Genomic DNA, 16,112 nt, shown 5'->3' with positions numbered 1-16,112 from the left:
AGATGCTCAGTCAAGAAGACAATGGCTCTATCCCATCAGAAGCCATAAGGCTGGAAGACACCTATGCCACCTGCTTTGGGAAGGTATCCCCTGCTCCCCACAAAGGCTTCCTGTGAGTGGGTTCAGTTGCTGTAAATGGGGACTGGGTTGGGATTTGGGATTAGCAGAATAGACGACTGTGACCTGGCAGTAACTCCCAGGCTAAGACCACCCACCCCCAACAACTCATAACTATAACGTCACTAGCTCGGGGGACAGTTTGCTAAGACATTTTATCTCAATTTCTGCTCCTTTGCTGATAAAAATGGGATCTTAGGAAACTGGAATTCAGAGGATATTGCCTTCACACAAAATCCATCTTAATCTTCAAGCAAGCATTACATTAAGCAGAGAACCGCCAGGGGCGTTCCCAATAGTCAGGCGCAAAGGAGGGTGCGCCAAACAAGCCACTGCTTAACATCACTGAAGGTTCTAGACAGTGCAGACTGGAAATGAGTATCCCAAAATCACTGTTTCCAGGCAGTACAACTGTGTACCTAGAAACCTGAGGGAATCCACAGAGATCAGCTGGAATTAATGCATCAAGCCGCTTGATGAAAGATAAGTTTATAAAAAGCAGCAACTGAGGGGGAAAAAATTTTCAATTTGCAAGGGCGGAAAGAAAACAAAAATCCTTGAAATAACCCTGATTTCTAAAAAAAGAGAGATGGATGAACTGTGTGCAAAAGATGTACGATACTTTACTAAGCAACATGGAAACAGAATTACATGAACTGAAGGACACACTGTGTTCCCAGCAAATATGACGCATTATGTCAACTCCTCCTTTAATTAGTTTTTAAGTTTAATTTAATGCCAATCAAATTCACAAGAGATTGTTGAATCTGACAAAACAATTCTGAAATTCACTGGAAAGAATAAACAGATGTGACCAGCCACATGTTCCTGAATGGTGCCGAACAATTGGCTTCGTGACTCGTGTGTGTGTGTGTGTGTGTGTGTGTGTGTGTGTGTGTGTGTGTGTGTGTGTGTGTGTGACAGAGAGAAAGAGAGAGAGAGAGGAGAGGGAGAGGGAGAGGGAGAGGGAGAGGGAGAGGGAGAGAAACTGAACCTGGAGCTCACCAATTTAGCTATTCTGACTATCCAGCAAGCCCTAAGGGTCCTCCTGGCTCCCAACATAGCATGTCTCTCTAAGCCTGGCTTTCCACGTGGGAACTGGACTTTCAAACTCAAGGTTCTCACCATGGTAAGCACTTTGTTGACTGAGCTGTCTCTGATAGGTGCCCAGAGTTTCAAAAGGAAAAGGAAGAAACACAAATGAAATTCATTTCTAGAATAGATTTTGTTTAACCCAGTGTGATGGTTTAAATATGTTTGGCCCCCATGCTTGAATGCTTGGCCTATGGGGCGTGGTACTATTCAGATGCATGGCCTTTTTGGAGGAAGTGTGTCACTGTGCAGGTGGGCTTCGAGGTCTCCTCTAATGTCAAGCTTTACCCAGTGTAGAAGAGAGCTGCCTCCTGGTTGCCTTTGGGTCAAGATGTAGAACTCTTACCTCCTCTAGCACCATGTCTGCCTGCACGCTGCCATGCTTCCCGCCATGATAATAAACTGAACCTCTGAAACTGTAAGGCAGTCCCAATTAAATATTGGCCTTTATAAGAGCTGCCTGGGTCATGGTGCCTCTTCACAGCAATGGAAATCCTAACTGAGACACCCTCTATATTCAAAATGTATTGTTTGAAATGGCATTCCATACTGTAAGTCTATCTATGAGGAATGGGATATAATTCAAAGGCAGAGTACTTACCTGGCACACATGAAACCCTTGATTCAACACTCAACAACACACACACACACACACACACACACACACACACACACACAGAAAAATCTGTGAAATGTTTTACGTTTTTCGAGGGCAGAAGATGTGCTAAGTCTTGGAACGCCAGTTTGTAATGTAGTTTACAGGCACAGTGCCTCTCAGTACAGAACAATGGCATTTCAAATGTTCAGGAAGCTCGTGTGCCCTGTGACTATCATACTGGACAGTGCAGCATCCAAGCACTAAACCGTTTTGATATCTGACGCTCTAATAATGAACAGTATGGTTACTAGAACAGACAGCCAGAGAAAAATGGAGTTCATCTTGGTATTGCTTCACTTGAGGATTTTTTATTACCAACTGGTGTTTGTGGTGAAGTCTATTTAAAAAAATAGAGAGAGTCTGGGAAGATGATGCAATTGGTAACGTGCTCGATTCACAAGCACGAAGACCTGGGTTTGAATCTCCAGTGCCCATGTTTAAAAAGCATGCACTTGTAAACCCAGCACTGGGGAGGAGGAGACAAGCAGACTCCCCAGCCAACCAGTGTATCTGCCTCAGTGAGTGATGCCTTCTAGGTTCTCTGAAGTACCCTGCCTCAAAAATTAAGATGGAGTTACCAAGGAAGACACCTGGCATCAATCTCGTGCACACACACACACACACACACACACCAACAGATACACACACACAACGTATATCACGAGCCATGCAATTCTTTGTTGGCCAATGATACACCACAGGCTCAGCAGTGGTCCTTTAAGATTATATAGCCTAGTGGAGTCATAGCCTGCTTAGCATATAATATTTGTGCAACAAAATCACTCGATGACACTGCTCTTGGAACAGATCCTTACCCTCAAATGGCACACAACTGTCTACAAATGTCATGTGTTCCCAGCTCTTTTTATTGTGCCCCTAGAAGCTCTGTGACAAGCAGGCTGGCGACTGCTGAGACTTGAGCAAACTTGCATAAAATACCAATACACCCATTTCCCTATCTATGGTCCACTTTCAAATAAGAAGTACCCAAGTTCAAAGATGAATCCTTGAATTCGTGTTCATGGAGCTATCTACAGATGACCCCTCTAGCTCAGTCTAGTCCCTGCTGCTGCCCTGCATGTCCTCTGTGTGAAATCTGTGTGTCAGCTCTCCGGGCCTTGGAACCATTAGTTGCTTCTCCACCACCATCATGATACCCATCAGTACCATCCCTGTCATCACCATCCCCACCACCATCATCCCTATCCCCATCCCCATCCATCATTAACATCACCTCCATAACCCCAGCAACCCTTAGCCCCATCCCAATCAGCCCCATAACGTCCATCATATCACCCTCATCCCAAACTCCCATCTCCATCACTACCATCACCATCATGCCCATCACCACCATAATCATCACCATCATCATCACTACCACATCCACTGACATCATCACCATCATCTCTACCACCACTATCATCATTATAACCATCATCACCACCACCGACAGCAAACCACATTTGTAGAACTATAAGAAGAAACATTTTTAAGGCACATTTTTCACATACACTACCTCCTACGTCATGAAAAAACCAGTGGGTCACCACAGAGGCTAGCATTGCTGAGCACATGCCAGCTCAGCGTTGGTCTGGGTTAAGGCCTCCTGCCACTCAAGATGATGGCAAAAAGGATACATGCCAAAAAAAAAAAAGAGCAGTGTCAATAGTTGTGGCTATTGATGATCACAACACCACCTATACTTTCTCCAAGAGAAGAAGACACTCAGAAGTGGACGAAGCCAGACTACACTTGCTCACCATGACTCTTGCCTAAAGGCTCCAGGAGGGAGAAATGCTTCATTCACAGTGATGAGGCCAGTAAATCACATCAATTGGGACTGTGAGAGGTCAAGGAAAGAGCATGATTTAGGCACCATATTGCAGCTGGGTGTCGTGGCAGACTCTTATAATCCCAGCGCCTGAAAGGCAGGAGGAGCATTGCATGCCTGAGGCTTATCTGACATACACAGCAATGTTCTAGTCCTGATAGTGTTACACAATGAGACTCAAAGAAATGGACAAAGTGCTGAACCCTGAGCCTGGGCTGCAATGATCACAGTGCACCCATCTTCCAAAACCCAGTGGGATGGGTATTGATGGGGTCCCATTTTGTGACGTGATCAACTGAGTTTCACCTCTGCTAGGCTGCAAAGCTTTGCTGAGCACAGCTGATCCTGTAACAACCCCCAGCCCACATGCTAAGCTCATACATCCTGGTTAATTATGTAAATGTTAGGATCGGGTCAGAGCAGGCAGAAACTGCCTGGCCTCCTGGCAATACAATATCCATGATCCTGGATGCCAGAGTTTCCTTTGCCAGCAAGTGGAAAGCTGTATACCCCACTCACCCACCCTGAAGTCGATGTCAGTGTAATTGAAATTCATGGATGAGCCCGAGGAGCCAGCTCTAGGCTTGGTAATAACTTCTCCATATTAATGGCAGCACTGCAGAGTCGGTGAGCAGCTGACATTTAATATAAAACATATGCAGCAGAGTGGGAGGCTCCTACCTGGGCCTTCCCATTCCACAGACCCTGCCAGTGGAGGAGGGGTAATATAAAGCAATGCTGGAATTCAAGGTGCTGGAGTCGTCCTCTCCCCAGTACCTCCACCCCACCTGAGGACCTACTTCAGCAGGAAGTCTCTGCTAAGAATGCACACATGCATATACACACATGCATCCAGATGCACACACACTCTTGAGTGCAGACATGTAATTATATGCACATTCACGCGAAAACTTTACTCACATGCAAGCACACATCTGTGTGTGCAAGCTCCCACATGCACGACATGCACATATGCAACATATAGTCTCCATGGCTAGGTACACACATTCATATACACAAGGTCTCTATGGCAAGGTACATATATACATCTATCTATACTCAGGGACTTCCAGGGTTTCCCTGCCACAGCAGATGCTAGGGATATGGAATGATGCACCTGTCCTTCCACGGAGCCAGGTTCCCAGAAGGGGCTCCACATATATTCATCCCTACAGAGACCAGAGTGGGATGTTCCAGGCCATGATTCAGGCCACCACAAGGCAAAACCAGCTTCAGTGCTGTGCCAGGCCCTTGCATGTCTGGGAGACTCAAAACAGATGAGTCCTGGGCAGTCATGATACTTGTGCCACTCACAGCAGGCCTGTGTGAAGACCTAGCTGTTTCCACTCCTCATCACTCACCAATGGTTAGAGACATGGGGGATAGGAACAGCTGTGGGCAGGAGGGACCTTCTAAATGAATAGCAGAAATCTTTATCCACCAGCACCAGGAATACTCATGACCACACAGTGATGGGCAGGGCTGGACAAGCAACGTGACCTAGGATGACCTGAGGAAACAGTCTCCCTGGGCTCCAGCTCATAGTGACTGGCTTCAGTGGCCTTCATGGAGAGCGTGGCTGGTCCCACTGTGCTCACCCTTCATGAACTCCAATGGGGAGAAGTCGGCAGAGCCAAATAGTTCCCTGAGCCTATGTCCCAAAGTATTGACTCCGTCTTTCCCATTGATATCTAACAGGTACCCCCTTTCCTTGTTTGACTTGATTTAAACCAGGAGGTATGAAATCAAATTTTCAGGGCCGGAAAACCATGAAAAACTACAGTGGGTGTGCACAAATGCTTTCCTGGGGGTGAAGTGACAGAGTTGCCGCCATTCAGAGACTCCATTCCTGAAGACAGACACCATGTGGTTTGACATCGGAGGAGGCCAAGGAGGAGCACTGGATCTCTGCAAAAGTGTCACGTCTTTCCCTGCCCAGGGCTTCCAGATCCCACTTCCTGGACATGTCACTTCCCAGCCCCCATCTGACCCCACCCAGTCTAGAGCTGAACCCTGTAGACATAGCCAGGAACATTCATACTACGAGTTGCCAAGAAGCATGAAGTGGGACATGATACACATATGTCCAGGGTAGCTCCCAGGACAAAGAGCCATTCAGCTAAAACCTACAAAGGAAAGCAAGGAAAGAAAGGCAGTGAGGATGGCCCTAGAGAGGGAACAGCCTATGGGAAGGTCCTGAGTCCCCAGTGCTGGAGGAAAAACAAGCCCAGCCAGAATTCACCAAGCCCAATCCAATGGGTAGGGGCCTTTGCTATCAGGCCAGTGGGTTAGGATTGTTTTGTTTAGAGAGCAATAAGAAGCACCGGGAGTAACAGATTTTGATGTGTGGTTTGTAAAATCTGCTCTGGCTGCTGGTTGGAGGAAGGATTGCTGGGACGCTGGAGCAGGACCAATCAGAAGCGACAGAAGAGCACTGGAGAAGGACAGCAGCTTGCAATCTGGGGCAGTGCATAGGTCCACCATGCAGTGTGGATCCATAATGGCCAGGGTTATGGAGGGAGGTTTGAGGGTGTTTCAATCGGGATACATCAGACGTGAGGGTGGCAGGAGTTGTCTACCTCTGCCTCCCAACCTAGAGCCATAGAGCCAGCTCCTTCACCAGCAAGCCTAGCAGGAATTTATTACCCCAAGAGTTATCAGGCCTCACTCCTTGTTTGGCCTTATAAGGTTTTCCCCCCTGGACCTGCCAGTCCTTCAGTATGTAGATGAAGCATCTTCCAACACCCCTGCCCTGGCCAATGGTGCATGGCCACGCAAACCTTGCACCAGAGATGCTGGCCACCTCCCCAGGAGCATAAATAGCCCTCCCTGTACCCAATGAGCAAAACTAGCTCCCTGAAGCTGCTCCTGGGTGTGTTCTATGCCCTTGCGTTCATCACTGACTGATATTCTCCACTGTACCCATTCATACCCCGTTAAGTTCCCACCCTCAAGATAGTGTGCAGTAGGCCTGGCTACCCCAAGGGTCAGTGGAGGACTGGGATGAGGTCTGGAAGTCTCTAACAATCCTACGATCCCTGCCTCAGTGGAAGGTGGTGTCTGGAGAAGAGAAGGGAGACTGGTTTTCATGGACAATCCAGCTCGTGAGACACCTCTGTTGCAGCAGGGGGTGCTTGCCAGTTCCACATCACAGTGTTACAGAAGAGCCTGGGGCTGCCAGTGGGATGAGAGGAGAAGAGCCTTCTAAAGTAAACAGCAAAAGTGAAGGAGCTGGGAGACTGAATGAGTTGGATCCAGCCAAGCCTGAAGCCAACATTCCTCAGAACCTTCAAATAACTAGACTCATAATATCTCTCGTTTATTCCATCCAATGTAAGGTGGACTTCCATCATTTTAGCTCAGTAAGTCTTAGATCAGGTGACAGGTTAGACAGGAGGCAGGAGCCACTCTAGGGGGTGGGATAGATCACTCATAGTACGGGCTGAGCAGGTGCCTCTGCTCTGACCTAGGGAACCTCTTTGGTTCTCCAGCTATGAACTCACTGATATCCAGGCAGTACTAAGGCAGGATGGAAGGAAATAATGCTCCTTTATAAGGATCAGCCCTTGTTCCTAGCAGACAGCGATAAGGGCCTTCCCTACCCTAGCACTCGGCCTGACTGAGCCCAGCATGTGACATCACTTTTTCTTTGTGACTTTTAGAGATCCCAAAGGTCTGGCCAGGATGGTAGCCCAACAGAAAATCCCAAGAAAAGATGCTCAGGTCCCCAAAACAGGGACTTTCTCGTGCCACAAGACCTTAGCTGTACTACAGAAGCTCTGCCGGACACACTGTGGAGCTTGTAACAGGCCCTTAAGAAATGATGGACACCTCCTCTCTCAAGGCCCAGAACTGAACCTGGCTGATCTAGAAGGCTGCAGAGGTCAGAGCCTACACCAGATGAGCCAGTGGACTGTTAGCAGTGGTCTTGCCCAGCCAGGCACATCAGGCCACAGCTGTCCACCTGTCCTTCTGAATGGAAAGGAGGGGTAAGGAGGGTGGCTTCCAACCTTCTAGAGTCCCCACTGTCATCACTCACCATTGAGGAGTCAAGACACCCACCCAGGAGGAGCTCCAGCTCCGAGCAGACCCCTGGACAGTCAATGTGCCAGTCATGTGCCCACCCCCCCACACACACACACACACTCACATAGATAGTGGTCAGTGAGCTGACTCAGGCCTCTGGGAAACAAAATAGGAAAGGTTAGAAATGCTTTTAGAGTGCAGTTCTGTTACTATTGTTATCATTGTGTTGTTGGTGTGTAAATACAAACATGAAGGGAAATAAAATGTAGTGAGGGAGGCCTGGTATCAGTCAGATATCAGTCAGATATGGGTTTTGATACTGGCTTCCAAGATTGTAACAAGCAGGCTCTCTCCACTTTTGGAGGCTTGGTTTATTCATCTGTAGAGAGGAGACAATGGGACATAGTACCTATGCTGTGATGGTAAATGCTTAGCAGGTAGCCCTGCGCCTAGTAGGACCGCACCAAACTGGCATTCACCATCATACTTTCCATACCCGCAGGCTTCTTTTCTGGTGTAAAACTGGTGTGAAGTAGCTCGCCTGCTGTGTAACCCAAGAAACACCAGAAAATCCTTCCATAGCAACATGATATATATTCCCTATGCATTTTTTTCCTTATTCACTGCGAAAAGAAAAATTTTACCACCATCAATCTCCCTCCATCCCTACCCCACACCCAGTTTATAAAGATAAGGTGCTTCTAGCCAGTGACAAGCAAGGAACCTATCCGTGTGGCTGGGGACAAGTGTGTGGCACAGCTTATGACTCGAATCTTTGTGGAGTACATCGTGTGCCTTTAACAAACCCCAGTAGAATTTGCCTCTTGGCTGGTCCACGCTCTCCTTTCTGGCCAGAACACTCTCAAGTGGCTTCATGGAGTGGAATGGTACCGCTTACTCTCTGTTCTATGTGATCTGCAAACCCTGTATCCAACCCTGTTAAGATCATCCTACCTGAAAGTAGCCAGAGTATAATTCACAAAAGAAGTGGCCTGGTGCCGCTGCACAGTGGCCCCTTGATTCACAAGAGGGACTACAGTGGAAAGCCAACGCAGCCCATAGGACACAAATGGAAGAGACAGCAGAGGTCCTAAGACCTCTGAAGATCTGTCACCCTGTGAGCTAATAAGCTCCCCTTTCTGTTGAAACTGACTTGACTTGGATTCTCTGTCACGAAACTGATAGATACAGTGGGCAGATTCAATTAGAGTCCCACTGTACTAAACAGATTAGGAGAGCAGTGGCCACAGTCATCAGTTACTGCTGCCTTCATCCTTTAAGTAGAAGGGTGACCCTAGGAACAGTCACGCAGATACACAAATATGTATTTCTGAACAGCAGAGAGAGGGCCCACTTGAGCATCTATACATGCCACCTGCTGTCCCCAGAACTTTCTGTCTATACCACAGTTTCTGCACACATGTGCTTGGGTGCTCGGGGTGTTCTCCAAAGAAAAGGGGCTGTAGGCTGCATCTTCCAGCATGTTGTATGAAATAGAATTTGAGAGACTCCTTTAATGTGGATCTCTCTCTCTCTCTCTCTCTCTCTCTCTCTCTCTCTCTCTCTCTCTCTCACACACACACACACACACCCACACACACACACACACACACAAAACACATATGCACATGCATGCATGCTTGCATGCATGACTCCTAGGGTGATGCAGCTGCAGCCTTTCCCAGGATGATTTATAATTTTTCCCCTAAACCGTACTTGCTCAGAGCAACTCAAGGTACAGCCCTGAAGACCATTCTTGGAGAAAAATGTAGTCTAGACCCTTGTTTCTCAAATAGTGGTTCAAAGGTAAGGAACGTGGGCCTGGGGGTTTACCATAAATGCAGACTTCTTGAAACCACCCTAGGTGCATTGAAGTTGACTCTGTTTTTAGTAAGACGCCTAGGGAGCTGCCTGCCCAGCACAGCCTGGCTCACCTCCTTTACCATATCTAGGCAGTTATCAAGAGAGCATCAGAGGAGGAGGGGTTCTATGTAGCCTCATGGAGAAGGGTGCGGGCTGCTGATTGCATTAAATACATATATCCACTTACAGCCTGTTGAAACTTGGCAAGGCACACTTTGTCCCTTTTACTACATCTCAGAAGTTTCATGGCCCCACCCCCAGAATTGGGAGCACTGAAGCAAAAGAGGCCAGACAGCCCTAGGTGAGACACGCACCATCACTGTCTGCATGGCTGGGACAAGTCACTCAACTTCTCACAGACTTAGTGTGCCAGGTACAGGCTACCTCCCCTACAGGGTCACCATGGCAGCCAGAGGCGCCATGTGCAAAGCCCCAGTCCTTAGTGAGTGAACCCATCATGGAAGCATAGGGGAACTTAAAGGGTTAACGAATTATGTGGTAGAAAACCAGGGGCAGGGACATACAGAAAAAGAAGGGAAAGAGGAGGAGAAGGGAAGAGAGTGGGGAGAAGAAAAAGGATGGAAAAGGAGAGAAAGGAAGGAAGGCAGAGAAGGAAACGGAAAAGGAATCCTAGGGATCCTGCCCCACCGTGTTGGGTTGTTATCCGCAGACTGCACTGAAAGCCACTCAGGTTTGTGAGCCCGCCTGTACTCTGCTGTCTGTAGATGGCCCGTTCCTGTGACATCCCGCTGTTTGTCCCTCCTAAGCCAGTTCATCCCAGGAGCCATCAGGATGACTCCAGCTCTCCACCTACTTGCCAAGGTGCCCTCTCCCCTCCCCCGATCTTTGAGACTCCATCAAATAGCACCTGGGTGTCCTTCTGCCCGCATCGGTGTAGGACCTGCCACATCTCTGACCTGCAGAAAAGGATAAACATATCCAAAGGAAGATCCCTGAGCAAATGAATTGAGAGGTGAATGAATGATGCAGTGTCACTGCCTAGTGCTCTAGTGGAAATTAATGAGTAGAGAGAGGATCCCTGTCAACCCCACCGCCTTGTCCAAAGTCCCCAGTGGCCTTGTCCAAAGTCCCCAGTGGTGATCTCCCTTCACGTTTAGGAAACTCACTGGCACCCTTACGGATGACTTGCCTGTGGGATTGCCACAAGGAAGACAACAGAGAAGAGAAAAATGTGCCCTAAATTAACCCAAGAACATTTAAAAGTCATTTGCAACATGCTCGGGCCCTAAGTAAACCCGACCAAAGGCAGTGATTTCTCTGAAGCAACAAGTGATGTTTCCTGTGCGTCCATAAAAAGAACTCCGGTGGTTGTGGAGCTGGGGTGTAATTGCCGGCTCTGCAGATGGCAGGGCCAACCTGGGCTCCCTGAGGACGGGCGTTGCTCAGGGCTGGCAGGTCTAGAAGCATGGTCACATGCCCAGAGCCGGAGTACTCTGAACAGCAATTAGAGCAGAACCCACGGTGGGCGGCTTCCGATGTCTGGCCGGCGCGGCCAGCCTGACCACTGTGCATTGAATCCAAAACAGAAAAATGGCACTGGTTCTGCAATGCCAGGCCCCTGGGTGGCAGGGTAGCACCACCAATGTCAGCCGCTGCCTCGAGCACTGATTCAGGCTCCCTCTAAGAGTCCCCGTGTGGCAACCATGGTCCTGGGGGGACACCCAGTGACAAGCGAGCTTTTCAGGGCTCTAGTCGCAACGGGTGCCCTAGGTCGTTCCAAAAGGGACCGGCACGGGTTCACCAGGAACTACTCCTCAACATCAAACAGCCCACAGGGCACTAGGACCTGCATTGCCAAATGCTCCCCTTGGCTCAAATTAGAGGGAGAAAGCTGACTTTTCAAAAAGCCACTTCAACAGGAAACCACAGTATAAAAATCACTGGTTCCTGGTCAACCAAGGGACAGAGGGCTGGCTGGGCATTTCCGCATCACCACCTGCTCCTCGGGCTGTTGTAAGCACACACAGAAGCAAGGAAACTGCCAGGACCCATACCCAACACAAGCTCATACATGTGATCAAAGTCACTCTGACACACTTTTGTGAAGCCCACGGATACCGCTACGCTTGGGAGGTACAGATACATGTATACTGGCACCCAAAAAGAAGAAGCATGCATACATTCCAAAACACACACACACACACTGAGAGGCACACACGGCAAACGTATGCTTGTATCTAAGAAGCAGACATAAGTAGTTTGGCATTGGGGCTGGAGGTGGGTTCACATAAATCGTCCCCCTTTCTCTGACCAATCAAAAAATCTTGCCTTCCCGCCAACCCCTGTTGCAAGGCGAGTGCCTCCCTAAGCACTGTGGAGGAGATGATGGTCCTCAGCGCGCGGGCTATGTCGCCCTCCCAGGGGACTACCTAGTAATGGGTTTCCAAAGCCCAGGCAAGAGCCAGAACAGAAGGGAGCCCTAGAAGAGAGTACTCACCAGCCCATCACAGTTACTGAGCGCCACCGAGGAGGCTTTAGGTAAGTCTGCCACGTCTCCAACGTAGAGACAGCTCCCAAGCAGGGGCTCCACTCGGGTGTCACCCGTCTCACCCTGCCACTCCACGGTGGCCCCCGGAGCCACGAGCCGGGCGTTGGGCCGCAGCCGCAGGTGCAGGTCTCGGCCGAATACTGTGAGGTTGTAGAAAAGGCGTCCTCCAGGGTCCTGAGCAGCGCCTCCGGGCAAGCCCGAGGTCTGGTCCAGGGCAGCTCTGCGGGCTCGTACCCCCGCCCCGGCCGTCTCCAAAGACACCACGTGGGACACCAAGCGGCCCTGGGCGTCAGTGCGCACCGGCACCGCCAGGATGCGCTCGGCTCCTTGCCCCGGGGGCCCGCCTGCAAAAGAAAGGGGCGTTAGACTTAGCGGAGACCTCGGAGACTCTGAGCCTGTCGGCGGAGCCCGGCGCCCCCAGCCCTTGCCTCAGTTGAAGAAAAGGGACATTCCACCACGAAGCCTCCAGGAAGGGGCGTTGACAGGACCACCAGTCCGGAACCACGTCGCCTGCGGGCCGTCCCCTCTAGAGGACCAAGCCAGCAAAAGAGCTGCCCCAGTGGATTCCCAATTGAGGTTCCTCGGACACCTCGCAGTTACCCTAAAGAGCGACCCCATCAAAGTGCCCTCGCTCCTTAATTATACCGTCCTTGGTAGGACACGGGGCTCCTCGGAAATTATTCCACCTTGGTCCCCTGCTCATGCACCCTGACCCTTCAGCGGTCCCTGCTGCCCAAATGTCCTCACCATTGGCCTCCGGAGCAACCAGGTTCATAGGCGGCCTGTCCTCAGTCCAGCATCGGGCAGCCCACTGTCAGCCCCCCTCGCCCCGTACACTTAAGCCCGGGAGAGGTGGAGCAGGGTCCCACTAATCTCCGGGGAACCTCTCCGGGACAACCCATCCAATGCTCAGGGCCCGCAGGCGGCGCGCTCCGCACCGGCTCCTCCCGAGCGTCCCCGGGCGCCGCCTTGCCCTGGCTCCCCCGGACCCGCTGGTGCTGGTTCTGCGCGCTCCGCCGCTGGGTTTTCCCGGCCCTCCAGCGCCACACTCTGCATCTCGAGAGAGGCAAGTGCTCCGAGGCTCCTTGCGTTCCAAGGCATCGGGGTGCGCCCCCTGCGCGACCGCCCCGGCCCCGAAGTTGGCCAACTTGGCCCCGGGCGCGGCGCACAGAGTTTGCCCAAGTCGCCTCGGACGATGCTTGAGGAAGGGTCGGCGGGACGCACCGGGCAGGTTAGTGTGGCCGGAGGGTCGCGGGAAGTGGGGACCAGGCTGGCACCTACCTGGGGGCTCGGTGGCGGCGACGAGCCGGACGCTCGCGGGCGGCGGCGGCAGCAGCAGGAGAGGCGGCGGCGGCAGCAGCAGCAGCAGTAGAGCGGGGCAGAGCAGGCGGCGAGCGGCTCCCGCCGGCGGATCCATGGCAGCCCGACCGCAGCCGGGGCCCCGCACTCGCAGCCGGCGCGAAAGTTCCCCGCGCGCTGCCCAGCCCACATCTGGGGGCAGCTGGAGCCGCCCGCAGCTGCAGCACCGCAGGGCGCGGGGCGGAGGAGGCGAGGCGCGCAGGAGAGGGCGGGGAGCGCGGAGGGAAGGCGGGGAGAGCGAAGGAGCGAGCTAGCTAGCGGGCGAGGGAGGCGGGAGGAGGAGGCGAAGGCAAGCGAGGGGGAGGGCGGGGACGGCGGGCGCCTCAGCCTGCGGTGACCCGGCGCTTCTTGGCGCGGCCGCCGCCCGCTCCCCTCCTCGCTTCCCGACTCGCAGCTAGGCAGAGACACCCCGAGGCGGCGGCAGAGAAGCGCTGGAAGCCGGCCAGGGGTAGCCCACCGCGGGTCCCAAGTCACCTCGAAGGAGTGGCACCCCACCCGGAGAGCCCTATGTAGTGCGAGTCGCACTCTGCTGCCTTGGGACTCCAGGGGCCGTCTCACCCTCATTCTGTGCCTTGTAGCTGGATGAGACACGGGAAGGAAAAGAGGGTCTGGGAGGACATTGAGCCTGTTTCTATGTCCAGATGGAGGCTCCAGAGGTGGGTCGATACTTCCCCTCACGGAGCACTCCCCCAGGCTATCTCAAAGATCAACTTTTGCCCTCACTAAAAAAAAAAAAAAAAAAAAACCGAGGTTCCCTCAGCCCCCAACCCCTCTCTTTCCCTCTTCCAGTTCATCAGCCCCTGGGTCCCTCCACGCCCTCCATTGCAACCTCTGGTGGAGACTCTCCCTTCCCTCTCTTAACTTCGAGCACAGCTTAGTTGCTGACCTCAGCTGCCTCAGTGGGTCTCCTGCCACAGTCTGCCCTTGGGTCCACCAGAAACAGTCCTGAACACTCTTCCCCGTTTCCAGGTGAACATGCAAGGGCAGAGGCAAACGTCCCTGCCAGTTTGCTGTGAGTTCCAGTTTCTAACAGGATCCATCTTCTCCAGCAGGGTCCTGGTTCTCCCATTTCCTGGAGTCACTGTCCTGCCAAGGCTGTTGTCCTTGGGCACAGTGACTCCCCCAGCTCTTGTTTTCCTGGGTATCTCTTTCAGGCCCCCATGTATTGGAACACTTTTGCAATGTTATGTCCAGTTTTTGTTTTGCTCTTCCAGATAAAGACACCTGTCTCTTTGCTCTTCCACTCGCCCTTCCCCAAGCCAGTGTGGCAAGCCTAAAGCAGAAGGTACAGAGATGACTCCCTATGAACAAGAGGGCCCAGTCTTATGAGGGAAACTACATGATTTGTACAACTGGTGGCTTTCATGGTGACTTCAGATCCTTGGTTCTGTCCTTCCTGGGGCATGGTGTGCGGGCGTGGACCGCTGTAGTCTGACAACCACCCAGTGGCTTCCTTGCCTCCTGGGGACACCTGGAGTTGGATCTACTCTTCAGAAACAGTGATTTCTTGCTGTCAACATTGAAAGATGATGAGATTATTGGACGCAGCAGCTTATGTGTGTGCTTCCAGCACTAGGAAGTCTGAGACAGGAGGATAGCCATGACTTTGAGGTTAGCCTGGTCGACAGAGTGAAATCCTCTCTTAAAACCAACAACCCTCAAAAGAAGGGGGGATGGAAAGAAAGGTAAAACTGTGACATTTTAGTTTTTAAAAATATATTTCTAAAATTTCTGGAGGAATTGGGAAGGGTGGCCAAAATGAGCCCACATTCCTGTTTAGCCACAATTATTAAATGAGATATTTATCTGTCAGTTTGCTGAAGGTCCACTCCCCACACATGTACCGTGAAGACACGATCATTCTGAACTCTGATGATCCATTTTGTCCCAAAGTTGGAGCTGGAATCCCAGTGTGGCAGAAAGAAGCAGGTGCTGGAGCAAGGTATCCTCAAACACACGAGTGTGGACTGAGCCGGAAGATGACAGGAACAGGCAGGTCGGGGCTGGGCTAGGCGAGCTGGAGACAGCATTCGCCTGTGATTCTCCAAGCCAGATGAAGGAAGCAAACCCAGTAGCTTCACCTACTTCAGGGCCTCTCCCCTCCCCCTCATCTTCCTGCCATGCGAATGGTCATTATCAGTTTTATTTTTTCCACCACCTACCACTTCTACTGCTACCTCCTTATGTAGCACTTAATAGTTTACTTCCAAAAACATTGAAGGATACTTTAAACCAGTGCCATAAAGCAAGAGCCAGGGTCTCTCCATTTCACCATAAATCAAAAATCACTGTCCCTCAAATAAATAAAATGAGAAGTGAGAAGAGGAGCCAGGTCCTAGCTACTACTGCCCACCCCAAGGGGGTGCTGAAGCTGAGAAGCCAGTTTGAGACAGACTTCGGAGTGGGGACAGCGGAAGCCCTTCACCAGCCTGGCCTACCTAGAAGCCCTCACAGGAAACCGCTGCAAGATGCTACGAGTGAATCGGGCACATAGACTTCAAACTTCAGCACTTTGGTGGAGACTGAGGGTTATTGCCATGTCCCAGCTGACTGCTTATCTGTGTGTGTGTGTGTGTGTGTGTGTCTGTCTGTCTGTCTGTCTGTCTGTCTGTCTGTGTGTACACACATGGCTGAGTTAGCAGAGTGCTGGCCTACTA

At 51.3% G+C, this 16,112-nt stretch overlaps 1 protein-coding gene across 1 annotated transcript in view; it reads right to left on the bottom strand.

The window, feature by feature from the left end:
* The window catches only part of Adamts2 (a disintegrin-like and metallopeptidase (reprolysin type) with thrombospondin type 1 motif, 2), a 205,489-nt gene extending 191,897 nt beyond the window's left edge, over window positions 1-13,592 (bottom strand). Inside the window, exons 1-2 of the mRNA NM_175643.3 lie at window positions 13,378-13,592; window positions 12,046-12,440 (exon numbers count right to left, since the gene is read on the bottom strand). Of these exons, the coding sequence (NP_783574.1) occupies window positions 12,046-12,440; window positions 13,378-13,513 (531 nt within the window). The 5' untranslated portion in view covers window positions 13,514-13,592. The remainder of the gene's footprint in view (window positions 1-12,045; window positions 12,441-13,377) is intronic.
* Window positions 13,593-16,112: the final 2,520 nt, after the last annotated feature.

Source organism: Mus musculus, chromosome 11 (genome assembly GCF_000001635.26).
Source record: "Mus musculus strain C57BL/6J chromosome 11, GRCm38.p6 C57BL/6J".
NCBI lineage: Eukaryota > Metazoa > Chordata > Mammalia > Rodentia > Muridae > Mus > Mus musculus.
This window is presented reverse-complemented; position numbering and strand designations above follow the sequence as displayed.